The 24,244-nt window shown below is 39.6% G+C and overlaps 1 protein-coding gene across 1 annotated transcript in view; it reads right to left on the reverse strand.

Annotated features, from left to right (window-relative positions):
- Nucleotides 1-14,389: 14,389 nt before the first annotated feature.
- Nucleotides 14,390-24,244, reverse strand: part of psmd1 (proteasome 26S subunit, non-ATPase 1) — a gene marked incomplete in the record, with an annotated part of 40,508 nt that continues 30,653 nt past the window's right edge. Inside the window, 6 exon segments of the mRNA XM_035653332.1 lie at nucleotides 14,390-14,600; nucleotides 16,668-16,833; nucleotides 18,696-18,899; nucleotides 20,852-20,938; nucleotides 21,315-21,407; nucleotides 23,407-23,576. Of these exon segments, the coding sequence (XP_035509225.1) occupies nucleotides 16,687-16,833; nucleotides 18,696-18,899; nucleotides 20,852-20,938; nucleotides 21,315-21,407; nucleotides 23,407-23,576 (701 nt within the window).

The raw sequence follows: 24,244 nt of genomic DNA on the forward strand, positions 1-24,244 counted from the left end.
TGAATCTCTGTGGGCTTGTCTTTTCTTTCCGAGTCGATCTCCAGTTGCTAACGAAAAAAGGCTCTCCGGCCGCTTTTCTCGAACATTTTCCTTTTGCTTCTTCTGTTCTTTCCCATCATTTCTGCCTCTGCGTTGTTCTGTTTCATATTTCGAGCCACGCTGACTCTCTGACAGGTATGGCCGACTTTTCCTTTCACTCTTGTTCTGATGATACTGTCACTGTGCATGACCCCTCCGCTCTGCAGACATTTTACCCTGCTGTACGCCTGCATGATGAGGCGTTTATGATTTCAACTTGAGGAATTTTCTATTGAACTTATTAGCAGCAAGTTGATCTGTTGAGAAGGGAAACAGCTCAGACCAGTAAAACCCTGAATCCTTATCAACTGTTTTAAAGGGGAATTGTGTTGTTTCTTTTTAAAGATCCTTCAATTATACCCACATTTTACCTTTTCTTACCCCCAGTGCCACAAAGTGCATTAATATCAAAACATACTGCCCTGCCTGACAAATCCCAACAGTTTTTTTTTCTTGTTTTTAAAGGTCAGAAGTTTAAATTTTAGTAAGAAAAATGACACTTGTAATGTGTTATTCAATGATAATGCTCCTGTTCACAGCAGGAGATAAACTTTATGGGTTAAATCATGTAGCCCTGTTCTCTATCTGAGTGGTTTCCTACTTTTCATTCATCATTCATAAGGAAGAAATGATCTACTTGTCATTACATACGATTGTTGAATTAGAATGATTTTTGCAGGCCTGAAAAGATAAAAGTGTTCAGAGATTTATAAAGGAAAAAAAACAAAAATGATTCTGTGTAACAGATGTTAGGAACCATTTCTGTGTCTGACTTTATCATTTATTTTTTTGCTGTTGTTGATGTTGCGTGTCCTTGCTCCTCTTGCAGGAGATGAAACCTACCAGGACATTTTCCAGGATTTCACCCACATGGCTTCCAACGACCCGGACAAGCTGAACCGCTACCAGCAGTACGATCAGCAAAAGCCTTGACGCAACATGCAACGCCGTCCACTCAGCACTCAGAGACACTGTCTGCTCGACCCGGGGAGACAAAGCGATGTCTGGAAATACGCTGTCCACTTTCCCTTCAGCGTCATTGAGCGTTAATGCCGGTTAGTGCTGCCACAGCTGGACTGGATGTCATCATATCTAACGTGGCCGTAGCTCCCTTTCAGCGATTTGTATTCTTGTGACTTGTGAAACTGAAGGCATTTTACTCAAGTGAAGGGGAACTTCTGTGAACAGCAAACCTCACTTTTTAAAAAAAAAAAAAAAAAAAAAAAGAAAAACTGTACTTTCCAGTAGGAGCTATTACAATAACTGAATGGTACAGTGTTTTGTCTTTGAAATGATTTACAAACAAAAATCAAATAATTGATGTTGGTCTGAATGTAGAGCTGCCTTCCAGGCTGTCTTTTTATTTTGGCCAAGTTGAATCTTTTATTTCACACTTTCTGACAGAAGAAATTCAAAGACAATTTCTTCTTTTTTTTTTAAATATAATAAATAAAAAAAGTGTGCTGCATCAGAGTTGATGAGCAGTTAAGTGCATGACAGACTGTTTAATACTCAATTTCAATTTTTAAGTGCTTCCTTTTTTCAATAGGATTTTCTTTTTGAGCATGAACAAATGCTACAGGATCTTTTTTTTTTTTTTTTATGTTGCTTTAGTTAACTCGCAATATGCTTTTACTTCTTTGCACAAATCCATTTGTCTTAAATCGCCACTGATGTTTACCAGTTTTGATGGTAAGACTTTGACATGTTAAACAATGTACAGTGATTATAGAAGTGAACATGTGATTGGTTCGCCTGTAATGTTACATAGATAGGCGTTTGTGATTTTTAAATGCTAGTTATTTTTCCACACGTTCCTCTGAATGATTTCAATTTTCCACGTTGTCACCACACCAGTACCTGCAGTACGTGTCAGTGAGGCAATCAGCCCATCAGTGTTGTAATTTTATGGAATTAAAATAGCTTCAGTCGTGGTGAGATTATGATTAATTTGCAGATTTAGTCTCATGCTGATACGACATTAAAAAGTTGAGATGTAGGCTTAGAAAGTTCTACATTAGTTTGGACTGGTATTGAAAAGAGGCCATTTTATTCCTGTTGAAACTAGAAATACCAGTAACAGTAACACTGTATTTTACAGGTTTGTAATAACAATAACAATTACATGGGAAGCTTCCTGGAAACAACTGTGAAACTGAACTGCAGCTCACTGCGGCTGCTTTTACTTCCATTACTCACTGACATATTTATCTCATCCGCTGATTAGAAAAAACGAACAAAAATTGCCATTGTCTTGTTTTACAGATGCTTTCGACGTCAATTATTTTAAAATTCCTAAATAGTAACATTGGATTACACCTATGCACCATTACCTGTGAATCCATTGTGCGTCGTTGGGCGGTTAAAAAAATGATGTGTGAGTGGTGGACCCTGCCACAAACAATGCAAACTACTATATATAGAGATAATTACTCATTCTTAATACATTGAATGGCTATTGCTAAAAAACAATGAATAAATAGCAAATTATTTTTTAAATTACGGACCTGTAAAATAAAGTGTTAAAGAAATGACGTACATTTTCATTTCATGTGTTGAGTTGTTAAAGAAACATTTTTTGTTACAGGCGAATTCACTGAAATGAAATCTGCAAATTTCATAATAGAGGTCATGTACTGTACTGTAGGATCTGTGATTTTTGCCTTAAACTGTAAAATCTTCACTTCTCTTTGCATTACCAGTATGTAGTAAGGTATGATATGAAGCACAGAGGAAGCATTTAGCCACTGAAACATGGGATACAATTCTTGTACATTTTGTACAGATGCTTTTGAATTCTCCAGAGAAGTGAAGTATAAAAGTTAGTGGTACTTGAATCATTAAATAAGCTTTTGTATATGCTGTTGTTTGTATCCTTAGGTAATTTTAGCCCATTTTATATTGCCTGTCTATATACCAGTATACATGTACTGTATATTCTACCTGTAAGAACTTCAATACATATGGACTGAGGACTCATCTCTGAAATTTGATTCTTTCTTTTAATTATTATTTGCTTTGTTTCGATGTTTAATTTCAACCACTTTGCCTCATTTGTCTTCATTACAGGAATTCATTTGTGAAGAAAATGAAAATTGTTTTGCTCTCCAGGGCTAATTTCTTTTTACAGTCATTTATTTCTTTCAAATATTAATTAAAAACCTGAAGTTTCTTCACACAAGACCCACTCAAACATCACATCTATTTATATTTACATTTTAGCTTCCTGAAGGAATAAAGACAATAAAAGTGTTAATACACAATCACACAAAATAATTGAAATACAATTTCTCCCACTTTCACAAAGGCCATAAAAGAGTCCAGAGTCCTCTCAAAGGCTGAGCATTTCCTCTTCACCACAAATTAGTTTTTCAAGAGCTAAGCAGTAATTCATGAGCAGCCATTGTACACTTCTGTTCTGTTCTGGTCTGTTAACAGAATCAGACTGTTATGTTTTGCTTGTTTAATAATGAAAAGAGTCTCTCTCTTCCACTTCTTTGTGTTTATCTGTTGTTTGAGGAACCACAAAAAACTGTACAAATGTCCCACAGGCAGGTAATGTGTAAGTGACTTCATACACACATGCTTGTTTGTCATTTTGCATAGAAATTGTCCCCACTATCGAAGCTTTCCACTGAATGTTTGTGGTGGGGGTTTTTTTTCCTCCTTCATCACTGCTTCTCGGGCTGTTGGCTGATAAACTTAACAATCGCATAAGAGCCATAGTGATTTGTTTGTCCAGCAGGGGGAGAGCTGCTTTCAGTCTTTCATATTCAGAGGAAAGATTCTTGACCAGTACAGCCTGAAAATGCAGTTTGGATCCTGAAAGAAAACTTCTTGTAAGTCTGATTATCCTCAGGGTTTTTAGTTTATTCATTTTACTTGTTTTCACCAAAAAGTTCACTCCACTATGAGTTTATGTCTTCAAAGATTGTTTGTACACCCGTTGGGTCACTACAAATAATTCAATTTTCAATTCAATTCAATTAGAAATTGAATAAATTATAAAATTATAAAAATAAACCACAAAGCTCTCACATTTAACATCAGCTGAGACTTTGTGTTTAACTCCAAACTGAGATGGAAACTATTATTATTTTTAAACATAAAGAGGCTTCATTCAAGTTCTCTCAGTCATCTGTGAATGCACGCTGGTGAAGTCATGAATTTCTCCCTGTGCCAATCTTGATACACATCTGTGGATATATTACCCAGTCCCATTCTACCTTTAATAATTACAGCGTGTTTATTTCTGCTGCTGTTTAAATGAGAGGCGTGCAGGCCAGTAGTGCCCACCACTTCAAATGACTTATAGTCGTCTGTGCGTGTATACAGCAGGCCAATGTGTGTGTTTAGTCTGCCTCAAACTAATGTTCCTGAAAACACATCGCTTTTTCAACAATGATAGCTGGATCATAATTCACCTCCACAACTAGTGGACATGTTAAACACACAGAACACCTTCCGACATAGTGAGGAGAGCGTCAGTGTGTTTTCCTCACATGGTGTGTGTGAACTGTGTTGTGACGAAGACGGTTAAGCAGGAAGTAAAGATGGGAGCGTTTGGAAATGTGCAGTTAAACTGGCCTTTACTGACAGTGGCTGCAGGATCGAAGGAAACCACTGATTTTCACTTTATTCACACGGTGGCCGTTTTGAAATTTCTATTTAACTCAGAATGTCTCACTAGTTTTGATTTACAAAAATCATTTCACACATATCTGAGGATGTTATATCAGAAACTTAATTAAAGCCTGACTGATACTCTCATTTTTATAGCTTTTTTTATAAATGGAAACATTAAAGTATATTTAAATAATGTATACTCCCCATTACATAGAGTCCCCTTCTAATTTTTTGACTGCTGTCAGGATGTAAAGAGAATTTCATTCAATATAACAAAAAGAGCCTCTGAAATACATAACCTACCCTCGCTTCAAAGAAGATTTTAGCACCATGCATTTTTGCTACAGAGGCTTCAAAAGATACTTTAATATGCCAGTTTATACATGAGTTTAAAGGTCATCATAATGCGTGCTGGCCTGCCTGGTCCGGCTCCTGCCACCGGGCCTTTTCCAGGAAGTCTGCGGTCGGCTCGCCTGTGGAGAAATGAAGGGCCGCCGCTGGAGACGTTTCCCTCCATAAAAACACCATGTGAACAAACGCATGTGAGGGCCAAGCCCCATTAATGCCGCTCAGACTGCCAGGGACCAAGACTACAGAACATATTCATGTTAACAGGTTACTGAGTCCAGTGGTGACTGAAGTCTCATTTTCTTCAAACAAATAAAAAACGCCAGTCAGATGAGATCATTTCACTTACTTCCAATGCAAAAAACCAAGTCTGAATTTTTTTTGAATTAAGAGACGACTTTTGATTTGCTTCACTTCAACATGCTGATGCTATAGTTTAAAGAAAATGTTAATAGTTAATACAAGCAAAGTCACCATTTACATGACTTATAGTGCAACAGGTGCAGACAGGTCAGGAATCATTTAAGATAAACAGTGGAGTGTGTGTGAGTAACAAAAACAAAACAGTTCTTATTTTCAGGTGATTATGCAATAATGAAAACATACTTGTGAATATTATATATCCTTAGATCCTCCTAAATGTTACACACTGGACCTTTAATCCATAAAAATAACTTTCATAAACTCATCCTCTGTTTTGTGTGTAAAATCTTAATTTGGACATTTTGACTTATAACTCTGGAGTAAAAAGTACAATATTTGCCTTTGAAATGCAGATCAAGTAGTATAAAGTAGTGCTTAAGTACAATGTTTGATTAAATGTCCTTACTTACTTTGAACCACTCTCTATGGTTGGGCAGTGCGTGCAAGATCAACACTGAAAGAGTAAAATAACGTGCGAATGACATGGCAGACCATAGTGAGTCAGAACTCTGAGAAACTCAAACTAGAGTCTATAAAAGAAAAGCTTTCATCCTGGAAAGAACACTGGCTACCGCTGAAGCCTTTGTGCTGCACAGTCTTCAGCCACTGTCACACTGAGTGTTAATATTTACTCCGCCCGTGTTCACACTGAATAGAAAAAGGTTCAGGTTCCATGTTCTGGAGCGGCCTTGTGCCGGGAATCCAAACAGTTCTGCCTGTATTCTCTGAATGCTGATGATGAATAGACAGACGGCATGAATAGGCGCAGTGTTATAAGCACACTTTCATACCACAATATCCTCCACCACACTCACACTGACAGGGAGAGGAGGAGGAGGGAGGGAGGAAGGTGGTGGTGGCTGAGATGTTAGACAACGTGTTGTACCATGCACCAGCTTCACCAGGCCGCAGATCTACGCTTCATTCTCCAGAACTAATGCTTGTTTAGTTTGTCTCCAGCCTGCTTTCCCAGAATGGGCAGACCCAACTGTGTCCCAATCTCTTTTTTTTTCTTTCCTCCATTTTTTGTGGAGATTTGAGTGAAGCCTCCCCAGAGAGCACTGCTTCATGCCACGGAGAGCTGTCAGCCTTTCCAGCAGGTCTCCCCAGCTGTGGAGGTCTGGTGTCCAGCTGTTCTGACACCCAGCGGACGGAAACCTTCTCTCATCCAGCTGCAGGGAGGTGAGGGAGCATTCAGCTCCTTTTATCCAAAGAGTATTTGGACAGTGGGAGCCTACAGCGCAGATAAATGACCTTTGTAACCAGACTAGTGCTGGTTAAATTCCGCAGAACAGCTGGAAACATGTGGAAGAGTAAACTACTAACGCTCTTCCCCAAACAACTACTGTTAGGAGACATTTGAGTGAGGCATTTAAAGGATGAGTCTGGTGATATTGTAGATTCATCTTACGGTCAACAAATCCCATTAAAAGATCAAAACTAACTATAGACCACTGTGGTCAAAAAACTATTAAAAACATCAAGCTAGCTAGCATAGAGCGGTCTCACAGACTGGTGGGGCAGACAAAGATCATTTCCAGGCATGATTTAAAAAGACAGATAACATTTTCTGTCTAATATGAGTTTTCCACATTGTTCTCTGAATATGCAAATATGTTGGACACAGTAGGTTGGTCTCCTACTTAAGTGAAATTGTTCATACTATGTGTATTTGCACTGGAGGCTTCAAGTTTCCACATTACACTTGCAGAGATTTAAGGTGAGCACGAAGAAACTTTCCACTTCAGCAGACGAATGTGAAAACAAACTCTGAACATACATCATTCTGCACAGTGAAGCTCCAACATCCAGGTGATGTGCCAGTAAGAAAAACACACTTTTGAGAGGAAGTGGGGGACATTTGGAAACAGGCATTCAGGTCAAGGTGACACATTAAAATAAGAAATAAAAAGATAAAGTAAGTTTAAAAAGCCAACAATGTGTTGACCGGTACTGGATCTTGAGAAAAACTGCACTAGAGCACCAAATGTGTATTACTCCACCGCTTTAAATACCCCCCAACAAATGAACTATTTTCTCCTGTTTAAGTAACATCAGCTAAACACTACGGTTCCCAGATGTTTTAAGAAATAATTGAGCCTTTTTTAAAAGCAAAACTGTATTTTTAAAGCTTCACGTCTTCAGTAGGAATCAGTGGGCGCATTGCTGAGAGGGTAAAGTACTGAGGAATGGACTAAAACATTGTTTCTTTTGGTCATTTTATGGGATTCGTTTACAATAGAAATATAAAATAATAACAACCTTTACCTTTAAGCTAAGAATATTTGGACAGTGTGAGCCTAAAGGTCAAACGGGCATGTGTCCAGATAGCTGGAACGTGTGAGAAAAGAATAAATTACCAACGCTCTCTTCCCCTCAAACATTTACTGTTGTGGCACCTTTGAGCCAGACACTTACTTAACAAGACTGTAGCTGTACCCAGGGTGGCAACTAACAATCACTTAGCGGCCCATTCAGATAGACTTTTGTCTTATCGAGAGCCCAAATCTTGAAGAAATGTGGTTTTCTATCAGCAAATATTCCCACTTGAGAAGCTGCAACCACTGAATGTTTTTGCATTTTTAATAACAAAAATTACTAATTTATTATCAAAATTGTTGCAGGTTTGATTGATTCTGTCGCTCGTAAAAAGCAGCGATCTTACCTCTTATCTTTGGAGAAAAGGACAAGCTGTAATAATGTATATATGTAAAACGTTTTTGTCTTTAAACCAGTTTGTCACACTCTTACTCCAGCTTCTCTGACATCAGTAAGGTTATTTTTCTCTCCACAGTATTTGCTGTTGCTGTGGGGAGTCTCCTCTTTGAACTTTGTGTCTCAGGGTAGTTCCTCGATCCAAGAGTCCCCCAACAGACAACAGAAAGTGTCCCTGCAGATCAGCAGCCAGCGAGGTCTTTACATAACTCTCATCAGCTGTGGAATTCAAGCGTAGAGCTCAGAGGCTTCAAGAATGGTAATTAATCAATGAAGTGTTGTTCAGGGATTAAAAGCAGTGCTTAGACTTGCCACTTGTCCTGCCCAGCTGCTGCTGACGGATGCCAGCGACAACTGAGAGCATTATATAACCCTTCAGAATGTTTTGACATCGGTCGCCCTATCTGGGTTCAGAGGGGGCCAAGTGAACGTCACAGTAAACCTTAGTCACTGGGGGCAGGGCGGCGTTTGGGTAAACAGCCGGCGCATGTGGCAGAGAGATGTGGAACGTGGTGCTGTTCCTCAGATGAGACAGAAACAGCCACTGGTGGAGCATCAGTAACTCATCTCTGTTAGTAAGACTCCTCAGTCCAAACGTTTAACAAGACATAATCAGTTCTGTCACAAATATATTAACCAAAAATTGATGATAAATTGATGAATGATAATTAGCCTGCTGGTGGTTCTGGGGACGGTGATGTTGGTTTGCCCACCGTTTTAGTTCAGACTGAAAGATCTCAGCAGCTATTGGATGAACTGCCATGCAATTTTATACTCATTCATTTTCCCCACTTGTAAAAGCTTCTCCTGACTTTTCATTCAGGTTTTTAATTTATTATATAGTTAGTTAGCAGTTTATGACCAATAACAAAACTAATGACGTTCACGACCTCTTTCAGGATGAATACTAATCACTTTGGAGATCCCTTTCTGTCTTTCTATCCAGTACTTAAGTTTCAGCCAAACAGTTACAAAACTCATGACATCCCTATCGGCCTCAGCCGTTTGTAGTTAGTGCTAATTAGCAAATGATAGCATGCTAACACACTTAACTAAGAGGGTGAACAGACATTACACCTGTTAAACGTCAGCAGGTTAGCATGGCGACGTTAGTATTTAGTTCAAAGCTTAAAGCTGTAAAATGTAAGGAATGCTTTTTTGTTTCTGTTTTATGTTTCTGTTGAAAATTTCATATTTGCAGATATATTGTTCAGGAGGATTGATATGGGCCTGAAATATTAAGTTTTGGTCTATCCCTGGTCCTGACGTCTGAGCAGCTGGCATTGATACATGACTTAAAATAATTAAGTTATGTCAACTTGATTTATATCGCTTAAAATCACACATTATCCTCAAGGGGCTTTACAATTTGTACAGCATACGACACCCTCTATCCTTCAGATATAAGGAGAAACTCTACAGAAAACCCTTTTAATGGGAGGAATGGAAGGACAACACAGTGGAATACGGATCCCTCTTCCTCTATTGTAAGCTAAATATGAAGAACTTTATTTGTTTGATTATCAATTAATTTTTGGTCATAACTGAGTAATTGTTTCAAGTTCAAGTGTTCTGTGAAGAAGCAGTTCCTTGGAGTATTTTCCTTGGCTGGATGCAGGATATTATTAAAATCCAACAGCTGAGTGAAGATTTTCAGCTTTCGGCCACACATGAGGCCAAAAATATGAATACTGACTAAAAAGGAATAAGTACACACTGAATGTGTGTATAAAAGTCAGTGTGATTCTTATCACAGGACCTTATTATATCAACTCTCCTCCACGCTGCTTCAAAGTCTGCTGCTTCCTGGAGGGAGGTCTCTATCTTGTCACCGTCACAAAAATAGAAGGAAACTCTGAGCTGGTGGCCGCAGATGCCAAAATCCACAACATCCTGAGTTTGTTCAGTGTGAACCTCCAGCCAGAGGAGACAGAACAGCCGGCTCAGTCCAGAGCTCTATCATGGACCACCGGCACATCACTCGCTGGTCCTCGAGTCCAGCCAAAAACTCTCGACACTGCCTGCAGGCCACACACTCGCTGACCTGGCCAATGAGCGCTCCGGTGGGTCCGCTTGTTTGCTTTAACAGCGCTCACTGACCCTCCATCCTTTCATCGACACAGTCACAACCATCGCTGCATCCACAGACGGTGACTACATCCTCCGTCTGCTCACACACAAACCATCACCCTTCTCCTCTTCCTCCTCCTTCCTTCATGTTTGGTTTTGTCAGTTTACTGACAGACATTAGTCGCTGCTGGTTGGCCGCCTGCCTCCATCTCCTCTCCGCAGCTTGGTCTGCATGACTGGATGCAACCAAGGGATCCTTTTGCCTTGTATGGTGCTTCGCAGTTGTACTCATTAGGGAATTTGGAGCTGCATCCTTTCACACTTCCTAAAAAGCACAAGTCCAAGCTCAGAGGTTAGAGTCATGGATCTGAAAGCAAAAGGTCACATGTTCAGTCCCCCCCTACAAAAGGCCCATTGAAAACAAAAACACTGCCCAACAGAGTGAATGTAAATCTGTCTGAATAATGCAGCTAAATGAAAGCTTGAATATCTGCCAGCCGACTTTAATTCTTTATACTAACTGATGTGGCTTATACATGGGAGTCAATGAGTTAATGGAGAAAGGAGAAAAATGTGCACTCATGAGCACCACTTTGAACTGAATCTTCTCAGAGTCATCGACCCCTGTGTCCTTCATGGATAAACATCCATAAGTGTGCTTAGAAATTATCCAGAACACTCATAACTTCAGAAACAGGGCTTCTGCAAGCTAAATTCCCTTGAAGCTGTTCGGTACCACTTATATACCAGTTGATGGCATTTCTTACAGGGGGCACCAGGACATCCAGGACCGCCAGAAGTGAAGTATGGACGAGACAAAGCCCCAGCTCTTTTCTTTGCTTTAAAAAAAGTTGGAGAGCTTCGCAAGGCTCTTTGGTGACTAACTGATTCATATCACGTTAGTTTGCCTGGCAGAGAAACAAGAGGTCCACTCCATCACATAGTTTGAACAGCCTGAAGGAGGCAGAGGCAGGTTTTCCACACACAGACAGACAAATCTACATATCATATCTCATCCGACACGTGCTTCACCGGGACGTACGGGAAGGGAAAGCTGCAGGTTGACCTAATCTCATTTTAGCTGGAAAAGAGCATGGAAACAAGGAGATGAGGCACAGAGAGAGAGAGAGAGAGGAGGTTGCAGAGTGACTAAACATTCCCTCCTGTGGGGACTACATGGAGTTACCGCATCTCCAGGAATGCGATCCTGTAATAGAAAGTTCATCCCTCAGCTGTGGACCGAACGGTCTCTATATTTAGGATGTGTTGAATCAGACGAGGGGCTGATGGTGCAGATGGTGCTTCGTCCACCTCACTGGAACACTTGCTGGGTGATAATGATGATGGATTTGGTCGTTAAGGTCAAAGTCAAACAGGAGTGTGTTCCTCTCCGTGTGTGTGTGTTTCGTTCCCTGGAGATGAGGAAAGATTCGGAAAGATTGTGGAGTCGATAAAGTTGTTAAACAATCCTCCATGACCAAGTATCTGGGAATGTGAAGGGAGGCATTGATTAGACTAAATGTCTGGCCAAAATGTACATACGCTGGTTCACTGATGGGAGGGGGGGAGGGGGTGCAGCAAATCATCTCTGACGACCACTTACTTCACAGCAAAGACGTTTTTCCACCAGTCTTACGCATTAGGAAATCAAACGAGTGGCATTCCAACACATTTCATGCAGAAAACAACTGCCTGTGTTATCATTTCCTAAACGCTTTCCCAAACCACTTTTCCACATGAAGCTTCATTTACCAAATATAATCAAACTTAGGTCGGGGGAGTCTGGCCACTTGAAGATGATAAACTTGATCTTGGGTTGAAGACTCAAAAACCACAAGAAATGGCTGCAGTCTTTAGAGTCTATTTACAAGGTGGATGGTTGGAGTTTTGGATGTATATAATAGGCCGACTGATACTCTAACCTAAAGTCCCCTTCCACTCAGAAATATGCCTTTCTTCTTGCCTTCCTACAGTTGTATGTTTGACCTTCACTGTGCAGAATGATGTATGTGCAGAGTTGACACTACAATGATTCATCTGCTGAAAGTGGAAAGTTTCTCTGTGCTCATTGAAAATGTGATTTTAAGGTCGAGAATGATTTGTAAAATGGTTAACGGACTGTACTTGTATAGCACCTTTCTAGTCTTCTGACCACTTAAAGTGCTTTTACTCTACATGCCACATTCACACACATTCATACACCGATGACCGAGGAGCAATTTGGGGTACAGTATCTTGCCCAAGGACACTTTGACATGCAGTGGGAGGAGCCGGGGATCGAACCGTCAACCTTCTGATTAGTGGACGACCTCCTGAGTCACAGCCGCCGCAATCAGTGAGAAATTAACATTTTCATATCCATAGATTCTTAATGCGGTGTAAGGAGTAGATGCTTTTTTTAAGGATGTTAATGTTAATATTATATATTTTTGCATTATTGTTCCAAGCAGACTATTTGAATAAATGTCTTAAAACATGTCTGGAAGTAATCTTTAAAGGTTCTATTAAGCAAAATAAAAAGCACAGTGGAATGACAACTTCAGCAGTAAACAAACAAGTGTGAAATAACAACCGAGTGAAACTGTGAGAAAATAACTATGACAGGAAAAATAAACTCTGATGATTCCAGCTGCGGAAGCCAGACTAATGAAGACATCAGCAACCTTTTTATTCACAGGCAATCAGTCGCAGTTTTATGATTAGTGTTTTAAAAAGACATCTGATGGTTCTTAGTTTCTGAGCTAAAATAAGTTGGCAGTGTGCTGGATTCACATGTTCCACATCTCTCTTCTGCTTATACTTAAAATAAAATATTTTGTTTGTCTTCATTGTATATATCCTAAACAAGATGAACACATTATTTTGTATGAATCTTCCTAATATTTACAGGTGCTTATACATTGTTTAAACGTGTCATAATTTACTGAGTGGCCTTGAGCGGAGCTAGAAACAGATTAAAAGCAACACAGGTTGAGATATCCTGACTTTTTGTCTCAAATTATGGGACTTATGGGACTCCAGAATTTCTGGATTTTGACCCATATTAAGCATGTTGGCGTGTTTCCGTTTTCACAGTTTTCACAGGCTGTGACGGAACTCTGTAGTTTCTTTTTCAAAGGAAAATGTTGCCAACCAGGTGCTTAAAGGTGGGGACAATCTTACTGGAGAAAGATAGTCGATTGTTGAGTCTCATTCTCAGGTAGTCAACACAAAGCGTCGGTATTTGCCTGCCCTGTTTGATCATTTATCCATGGGTCGACCCATCTTTGCTACAACTAAACACCCATGGCTGTTTCATTAACTGCTGTGGTATTTTTTGTGAAAAAGCTTTCAATTTGAAGATCTGTCACTGCTTTTAGGTGATACTGTGTGATTTCAGTGGATGTTCGCCTTGTGAGAATCATCAGCTGGAGGCTCATCTCTATTTGCTGCTACATGGCGTTGAGTTTGAGTTTTGCATTCTTCCCCCCAAACGTGCCAAATATCCTCCTTTTCCCTACATGGAGTTGAATAAAAAACAAGAAAGACGGAAGGCTTTCACTGCTCACTAATGACTTGGATTTAAAAAGCTGGTGGCTTGACCGTCTTTTTGCACCCTGCAAGTTTTCAAATCAAACAGAGCCAAAGGAAGCGCTGAAGAAAACAGTACACAGCCAGTTTATTGCAATTAAAAGTTTTTAAAAGTTATTCTGAAGTGTTAATGATTTTGGCGTATAAAAAGGCCACAAGCACATGATTAACTTTAGAATCAGAACTGCATAAACAAATGGTTTATTTCAGAAAGTCTCATAACTGTCACTGAATCAATCTGAAGTAAAAGTATTAAATAAAGTTAAAAAGGATAAAAATGAGTTAGTTTTCCCTTCTGTCCCGCTCAAATGGATTATCAACTTCATGGACTTTAGTTTTCCTGATGCTTTACCTTCAAGACACTCCTCACTCCTACAGTTGATTAGTATGTGTACACAGTAGACTCCGCTCACTGTACAGAGACAGACTGCTGGGCGGACTGTAGCAGCTGCTGCTGAGTGCTGAAAATGTAAACCAGTCTAAATGTATGGGATTAGAGAAATTCCCCCAACGCACGCCTGCTGAAATATCCACTCAAATAAACACACACTCTCCAGTCTCCAATATACATCATTTTTATTGTACGGACAGAAAATTATACAATTTGAGAATGTAAAACATTCCTCGTCTGGCAAATGAAGAGCCAGAAGAGGAAAGAAACGTGTAAAAGAGGAAGTGAAGCAGGGGAGGTGGGTGGATAGAAGGATGCACAGAGGGGGGAAGGGGGGAGACGCTGGACCAACATGCTGGGATCTCATTTCTCCTGATGCCTGTGGACAGAAAAAACAACAACACTGGTAAGAGGTGATAAACTTCACTTTAATTATCAAAACTTCCCCAAAAAGAAGAACAACAAACATCAGAAAATATCCCGCAAAAATTTGATTCGTGAAGATGAGTCATGAATAAATTAAAAATATTTGCCAATATATATGCACATATGCACACACGCAAACACACACACACTAACTAATGTCAAAGGATGGATGGTAGAGATGGAAAAGATTCCCATGTTTACGTGTGTGACTAGCATTAAAACCCTTTAAATCTGGTTTAAATCTTGGATGTTGACCTGAGCGCTTTTTACTGTTGAATACAGTCAATTTGAAGAGACATGAATGTGGCATTAAATCACTGAAAGCACTTAATGCTTGAATCATTAAATGAAATTAAATGTCATTGTGTGGGTTGATCAAATTAAAAAAGCTGCTCACATAGTGTAAATATATATATTTTATAATATTATATATAATAATATAATCTATATAAGAGAATGAATAATGGAAATTTGGGGGAAATTCAGACCGATTGTGTATTTGATTGATTGATTGATTGATTGATTAGAATAGGTCAGCTGTGGAATTGACTGAATGAAGATGATTTATCCCTATAATTAAATTACAGCCGATAAATTATTGGTCCATAATAATGATAACAATAATCACAACAATAATAAAGTCTGAACACAATGCCAGGCCCCTGTAAGTGCCACAATTAAACTGCATCCAACAGTTCTCCATTATTAATATTATTATGTTATTAGCCCTCTTTCTGTTGTGAAAGCCTGTGTCAGTTTTATCATCATAATCAAGAGTGTCTTTAGTTTATTTTATTGTATTATAGTTCGACAAGCATTAGAAAGGAACAAACTGCAGTTCAAGTACAGCACCATCCGCTGTGCTCCATGTTTGTTTGAGGGAACAGGAGAGTGGAGCACAGTCTGTACACACAGCTAAACAGTCCTGACAAGAGCTCTTATCAGGTAGATTAAGTGAAAACACCTGTATGGGTGGAGCATGACTGCGTAGCGGCCTAAGGGCCACAAAACATAAAGTCAGTAAAAACAGATTTGTGACTGTTGATTTCTCTTTTGGGCATCAACCCTGTGACCTCCCACAACAACTCGGTCACCCTAACTCACTCCGCTGCCGTGCTGACTCTGGCATACACACCTCTGCCGTGAAGTCATCCTGACAATGATCTCTGCAGTGTTTAATCTGTCACACAGCACTTGAACCTCATAAAGGGATGACATAGTGTGCACAGAGGCCCTAATTTGGTCATTGACACCTCATCGGTCTCATCACACGCAACCGCGAGGCTCCTACATGGGAGGCAGGCCGCGGCCAATCCAACACAAACACAACAAGCAGCCAGGAATCATTAAGCATCCCATCATTGGCGAGAGAAGGTTTGCCCTGTGAGCTGGCGTTTGGAGATGGCAGCGGTGTTTACATTCTCAAGTGTCGGTGACGGGTGAAACTGGGTTATGCCTGAGAACAGCACGGACCTGCGTTGTGCGATTACTACCTTTGAAAACGACACGAGAGCTGTGCGTGAAAGGGCTGTCTGGAGATCAGTGACAAATGTATATGTAACCTTAACTGTACTTTCACACTGCGAGCCGCCGCACTGGCCCACCGCTGTCAAACTGTTTGATTTCTTAGTTGCGACACTAGTGCTGCTGTGGCCTCGGTGTCTGCTAGTTTTAATTTAGGTGTATGACTTTTAAAAGAAATAATAAATAAATTAAAAATGAAAGAGGATTGACGTCTCCCTGCTTCTTCAGGGACAAAACGTCTCCTGAAAACACTTAAGACAATAAAATGTCATATGTAATCGCAGTTAAGAGCCCTGCCGGCCTTTATTTTAGATCCAGTGATTTAAAACTTTAAGTTCAAAACATTTTAGGAAGGACAGACAGTTTAACGGCCGCCATGTTTCCTGTGCCAAAAAAATAGGGATAAAAGACCAGCGTGGTGGACGTCAGCGGACACTTCGGTCTGCTTCAGTTATGAATGAATAACAAAACTCAGGAATGATTTCTGTGAACATACCTTCGCTGTGAGAGCATTTCTACTCATCAATGTACTCGAAGGGCTCGGGAGGCTCTGGTTCCTGCTCTTCCTCCTCGATTTTGGGGCCGTGAGCCGAGACGGGCTCCACCAGCTCTTCCTCCTCCTCACTGGTGTCCTTCATGATGATGATGCCTCCTGTATGGAGCTGGTGAAAGACAGGAGAAATTGAGTTGTGTGTAAACACTTGCTGAAGAAGGAGACTTACTTTGTTAATTACATTTTTTCCACTCCATTGTTATTCTTATATTATACACACACACGGGCAGCTGTTAGGGGTTTGGTGCCTTGTTCAAGGGGACCTCGGCAGTGTCCGGGAGGTGAGCTGGCACCTCTTTAGCTACCAGTCAATACTTTGGTTCAAGTGGAGCACGGACCACAGCACGGCCACCCTACGGTTCCCTACGGACTGAGCTACAGCTGGCGAACTGACCGGCTATAGATATTAATGTTTGACGTATTCTTGCGGTTTCTCCCACTTTCTGTGCATTAGACTGTAATTATTCTGTAACTATAACTTGATTAAAATAATAATAAGGCTTTAAATATAATAAGGCTCTAGATTAAAGAGTACAGTATTGAGCATACATAAATTAGGCCAAATAAAATAAAATACAAGCTAGTTTTTAACTCCAGCCTCTATCATCCGCATCACACACACCCCCAGAAATTTAACTTAAATCTTAGGCAAGACAAATATTTTTGTAACTACTCTTAAAATAAATGTAATGACGCACAATCCACAATATAAACAATATGTGAATTTGATATAATGGTGAAACCATAAAATCATATAAAACAAGTGTGTATAAATGAGAAATTCTGAGGAAAAAAATAAGATTTAGGAAAGTTAGTTAAAAAGTAAAGAACTAAAAAGTTTTAATAATCAATTTGTCGACAGGAAACTTTATATTAACCTAAGTTTATCCACATAATAGGCTTTCAATAAACCTCCCGACACTGACCAGATTTCATGATAAGTCTATAAAACCTCTTCACTTCCTAAACCCGTCTTTGAATGTGAAAACAAACCCTTAAAAGGAAAGCAGAAATACAAAACCTTAGACAAGCAAAGACACCATTTTGGCACTTGATATAAGAACTTGTACAATGTAATACTCCGAGCTTAGCTTACTGGATATAAAATCAAACAGTACTTCCTCTTTACAGGACTGTGGTGAGCGCTCATTGGGTGACTGCACGTCGTCCTGCCATTTACTGCGGAAAACTGTCAACATTTACAGCCGGACCGCAGTCGTCTGGTTTATAGGCCTGAAGCGAGGAGAGTTTCTGGACTTGGAGATGTTCGACAGAGGCCAAAACCAACCAACAGGCTGGATCCTGATTTTAATGATTTATTTTAAAAGGCAAAGCTCCCCTCCGAGATACTTTTACTTTGTTAAATATCATTATAATGATGTTAAGTACTCTCCAGATGTTATTGTGTGTGATTTAATGGTAATATGAATTTAAAAAAAAAACTACATTATTCTGGCTTACACAGGTGAAAAATGTGGAGGATTTCTCCCACAATGAAGGAGGTAATAAAAGGACTAAAAAAGAAACCTGATATTTACTATTACTACATTAACTAAATATTTTGTAGCTCTACCTAGAAATACAGTATCTTGCCATATATACCAACAAACTGGACCCAGATATTAAATTAAAACGTTTGGTACAGTTTGACTCAACTCAGTCTGGATGTTTACCCTGCTACAGTACTAAGACTGATTGAAAAGGTGGATCTCAGTCCAGTTTTAAGTGGGGTTTGTGGTTTGTAAGCAAAACTGTCCAAACACAGAATTTTAATTACAGTAGATCTGTGATTTTAGCACGAATTTAAAAGCTAAATTAAGTCATCTTAACTTAATCAGTATAAGCTGTGTATAAGGTAGTAACCATGATAACAGGTACATGTATCACCACAACAGTTTTAATAGGAGGCAGACAGACACAAACACACACTCAGACAGACAGACAGACAGACAGACAGCGGGGTGTTGTTACCGGTTTGAAGGGCTGGTAGCGGCAGGTCTCAGGCATGTTGAGGACTTTGAGCTGAGCTGGCATCACTCTGGCCGGGTTCTCCAGGAGCTGGAAGTTTGGCTCTGCCTCCTTCTTCTTTTCTTTCTCCTTCTCTTCATCCTTCTTCTCCTTCTCCTTCTCCTTTTCCTTCTCCTTCTCCTTCTCCTTCTCAGCCTCTTGGACCTCCTGTGACAGAGATGCAGCATTTTTTGCATCAGGACTACTCTGATTACTTTTCTTAACGGTAGATTCAACAGGGAAAAGAACAATTTAAAAAAGTAGTACATTGTGTCTTCTTCTGTTTAGGTTTATATTTATTTGTAACTATTTTATGTATTAAAAAACCCACTCAACATAAATTCATATTGGATATTTATTAGGAAAAATTGCTGATCATCCACAATTGTGATAAGTTTAAACCCCCCATAATGAGAATCTATTTTTCTAGTGTAACTTTGACATTATTTGACAGTTTGGAGGAGTTATGAGCAATAAATCCTGGTTTCTCTTCTTTCTGTTGTGATTCAGTCCTTTCCTGCTCTGGCGCCCTTGATGGCCAGTGATTTGTTGGGCTATTGTCGGACGCTGGAAACCCATAAAAAAAAAGAGACACTGAAGGACAGAAGGTGCAGAGGGAACTGGCAATAAAAAAAAATAAGTTTTGTATTTCAAGACCAAACTACATCATCTCCTGTAGATGGTCTTTTTCTAATAGAAGGCTTCTGGTGTGAACTGTAGATTAAGTCACTAAAATAGTTTATTGATGAAAACTGATCAACAGGCCCGTTGTTGTTGCAATAATTGATAAATTGTCTGTAATACATCATATAAAAACAGTTTCGTCCAACCAACAGTTGACATTATAATTTATTTGAATGTAACTCAAGAAAAGCAGCAACACTTTAAATTTCAGCTGCTGGAATCAGTAAATAGTTTAGATTTTATTTTGAAATATGCTTGAAACAACTTAGCTAATTAATTGATTGATAGATTATTCAACAACTATTTTGTTAATAATCTCAAGTATTAAATCATCTAAGTGTTTTAACTCTGTATTTATCAATACCCTGTTTACCTTCCATCACAAATCATTCTACTCAACAGATTTGAGTGTTAACATATTTAGTGTAGAAATAAAAAGTTGCCACAGTAAAACTTTTAATGAATAGATGAGCTAAACACAAACAAAATGTTCAAAACCAAAGACAGCTCTATTAAAAAATAAAAAATAAACTATCCCGAAAATGACGGCCAGTGAATTCTGTCTGACCGCAGTGAGAGCGGATGCCTCCCCTTCATCCGCCTTCTTCATAAGTTATGCCAATAAAAATCAAATCAAAAGCCTGAGATGTGAGCAGGCCGGACTGGATTTCCAAGCTCGTCTCTCAGCACCAGAGCTGAGATGTAGCGTGGCAGAGTGGATCAAACATGCTGCTAACGCCCAGAGATAATCCCAATGACAGCTACACTGGCTCTGGACTGAGAGACGGACTGTGAACAATGGGTGTGTGTGAGTGAAAAGGCGAAGACAGACTTTGAGAAAAGAATAATGGTAGGTGTGCGTACAGAGTCGAAGAGCAAAAGAGACGCTATAACTGGCTGCATGGCTTTGCCTCAGATACCCTATTAAGCATCCAAATAGTTTCAGATTTTATCTGCATACCAGGAGGTATTCAGTGAAGTGTGTAATGTAATTTTTTGCAGTTAAGAAAAGGCACATGTGGTAAGAAAACAACGCTGTGGAATGAAACGCTTAAACTAAAAACACCGGGACACAAGCTGTAGCTGCACTGCAATGCGGTCCACTTAAAAGAATGTTCTGTCTATATTAATCCAGGTCTAATACATTGCAGAGTATACACCTGGATATTATAGGACCTCTCTCTACCTTTATAAAGCAGTCTGGGAGTCCAACAATGTAATAAATTCCTGAAAACTTCCCCTAAGATAGATCTTTCTGTTAAAGAAGATAAAACTCCCTACTCCTATCTATAAACTTTCCTAATATAATTTAATGAATTACCTTGCCATGTATTTATGTTAATGCGAGTCCAGAATTTTAAATGGAAGAAAATAAAATAAGATCATTAGTAATTTGGGAGGAGAGGGTTTTTGGAGGCCTGTGCATTTCTACTCACCACTTCCATCTTCTCCTCCTCCTTCTCTTTCTTTTCCTTCTCCTTCTTCTTGGCTTTGGCTGTGATGGAGAGAACGGCGGTGGATACCTGCCATGCAAAGAGAGAGAGAGAGAGAGAGATGTTTCCACAATGTAAGATAATACCATAGACACTCAGACCTTCTACAAACATGGCTTAAAATGTACAAAACTAGTCAACCACAAAATAAACGCTGCTTGGTCTTTTCATTACATTCTCCAAGAGCATCTAGGATTGTGAAATGAAGCAACTGAGAAAAATAGGCTAGAGATGCTAAAATAATAAATATAACGGGCAAGAAAATGAGGAGTCTGACAGAGAGGGTTCAAAATTATTCACAATTCATCAATATGAAGCGAGGTCAGCTTTCCTCAACTAATAATTTCAGAAAAAGGAAAGCAAAACAAGTTGATCTGTTGTGGCGCCTCGGTTCCTGAGTTCTCACCTTCTCCTTCTCTTTCTCTTTGGGAACCTCTAGAGCTGGTGGGTAGGCGAAGGTGGAGGGCTTACAGTTGGAACGGTACTGCACCTTAGGCATCTGGAGGGGAAGACGGAGGAAGAGAAGAAGTTTAGTAACTTTATATAACCTGGCCATGATCTCCACTTTCTAACCCCGACCTCTAACATCAACATCAACTGACATCACATTGTTGTGTGATGATTTTGCAATGTCGGTTGGTTCGTTTTTTTGTTTTTTTTGTTTGTTATTTTCACATCAGTAGTTGTTGAGACGCTTCACTTTGGATAAAAGATTAAAAAACGTGAAGTCTTCAAATTGACTGTTTGGTTCGACAAACAACCCAAAAGTCAAAAACATTCAGTTTTCTATCACATGAGAGAAAAACAACAAATCCTCACAACTGACAAAAACTATGAGAATCGATTAATCTTCTATCAAAATAATTGCAAATTATTCTTCCATCTATTGATTAATAAACTAGTTGTTCAGCTCTAATGTTAGGCTAACATTTGCATTTCAACAAACTCACGACAGTATTTTTCTATTCTAAACGTTTTTCCCCAGCAGATTTAGGTAAAACTCTTAAAGAGGTTTAACAAAAAAAGTGCATAAACTCCTGTGAATGTCTTGATCAATATACATTTGAAAATCAGGGCAGCAGTTTCCCAGACTATCACTCAAAGCAGAGGCTACTTTGATTAGAGGGCGTTAACACTTTTATTTATATAAATGCCATAACGTAGAGTACCATAAAACAGGCTGACTTCATGTTAGCATTGGCTTTGCAAGGTTCAGGATGATTTAAAACAGGGAGGCAGTGTATTGAGCCATTTTCAACCTACGAAATGCAGTTTTTCATAAATTTAGTAATATTGTCAATTTTGACACGAGTTTCATCACAGTACATATAATATTCAGTTTACAGCTCAACAAACACATTTTAGGGTGCTGTATCTCTTTAACTGACAAAAGAAGGAGCACTTATTACAACAACCTCATTCCCCTATTAGCTGCAGGCTTAACATTATGTAAAATTGAAAAAGTGCTCTGTCAACTTTACCAAGACAAACATAAAAGAAGATCTCTAGCCAGAGCAGCACCAGCTGCCTTCTGTTTAGTGTGAGCTTTCAAATTATAACAGTGTTCTGAAACCAAATTATTAAACAGTCTCTATGGTCCAACAGAGCAGCAGCAATGCAGCACAAAGTCTGACCAGGGGGACTTCTTACTTTTTATCACCTCATAATTCAAAGGTTTCACTGCAGTAAGGAGGCAGAAAGAGAAGCAGTGAAGAAACTCCTCTTTTATTCTATTAAAAGCCAACCTACAAGTTTGTTGCTAAAACAGAACAACTGGTAAATGATAAGGATGTTCCCTGTTCACTGATGAGGCAAAGTTTGTGAAGACTCGTGTTAAGTAGTTTAACAGGTGCTGTCGAGTCCTGGCAGCACAAAGTCTGTCAAAGCCTGCTGTCCCCACCCTTTTTCTGCACTCTATCCCTGGTGTACTATTTGGAGGCTTAACACCAATTAAATTCTCCAGTGCCTTGTAAATCTGGGGATGCACAATACGCATAAGTGTGTGGGTGTCCCTCGTGTGTCAGGTGCAGCAGTTTCGGGTAGCAATGAAGATATAATGCCCATGTAATGTCTGTTTTAAGACCCCAATATGTCACAGTGATCCCTTGGCATCGGTGTGCGAGTGGCGGGGGGCCAGAACAGGCCCACGGTCAGGAGGGCCTTGTTATGGATAGGCTGGTGGTGACAGTTGTTACCAAGGAAAGAAGCTAAATATTTTCTGCATCAAACACGGTGCCAAATACAAATTCAGCAGACAAATTGAGCCACCATACTTTTGCCCCAAGGTCAGTTATATTTTAACATTAACACAACTAAGTTTATATTCTAATCACTGAAAAGGTATGTGCAGGATAACACACACACACACACACACACACACACACCCACACCACACAACACACCAGACACACACACACAACAACACACACACACGACAAGCACACACACACACACCACACACACACACACACACACAGCAAGTCTAGTCACTTCAGTACCTTGAGGTCCTTGTTGAGGCCGATTATAGCAGTTGGTGTGAAGGCCAATGACAGGAAGTGGGACAGGGGGAACCAGAACCAGAACTGGGTGAAGACCAGCAGGCCAACCATTGAGGGCATGTGAGTGTGACCCGTCCTGGACTGCAGAGAGATGGTCACGTTACGTCCACCTGGACAACAGAGGGCATAAGAGGTAGAGGACGTGTCAGTATTATGGCACAGACCTACATCATTCACCAGATAAAAAACCCATTTTATGCTAAATAACTCTTAATATGACAGCAGGACGGCTCTAACACTTGGCTGTGTGGTTGTATATGTATGAAAACGTACAGAGAGACCATTAAAAGAGACCTCGTGAGAGTATAAAGTGTACAGCAGAGGATAGTGAAACAGACTCACTACACACAAACAACCCTGGTGCTTCCACAATGCTGGAGCCCCAACTAAGATTTGTTTTTCAGTATGATTGAGCAAATTGTTAGCATAAAACAAACCTTAATGGAATACAACCTTAAAACCTAATTACACAATATGTTGGCAATCAGTTTCCAGATTCTTGAGTTAAAGTAGTATATAATGCAGTTAAGCGACACCTGATAACCTAATATTTCTTAATTTATTTAGAAAAGCCCCCTATGCTTCCTTAAATTTCCTGTTTAAATGATGAAGTGATTTTCTCAAGTTTGAAGCAGGACATGATATCTGTCAACCATTGTGTGTGAGTGGGCGGGCAGTGTGGCCCGTCGACCTGACAAGGATCGCCCGACGAGCCAAGAAGGAAAACAAAAAGGCTAAAGGTGCCATTGTTTTTTACTGCAGTTAATTGTGTCTTCTC

This window comes from Morone saxatilis, unplaced genomic scaffold (genome assembly GCF_004916995.1).
Source record: "Morone saxatilis isolate NCDOM2014 unplaced genomic scaffold, NCSU_SB_2.0 Contig12, whole genome shotgun sequence".
NCBI lineage: Eukaryota > Metazoa > Chordata > Actinopteri > Moronidae > Morone > Morone saxatilis.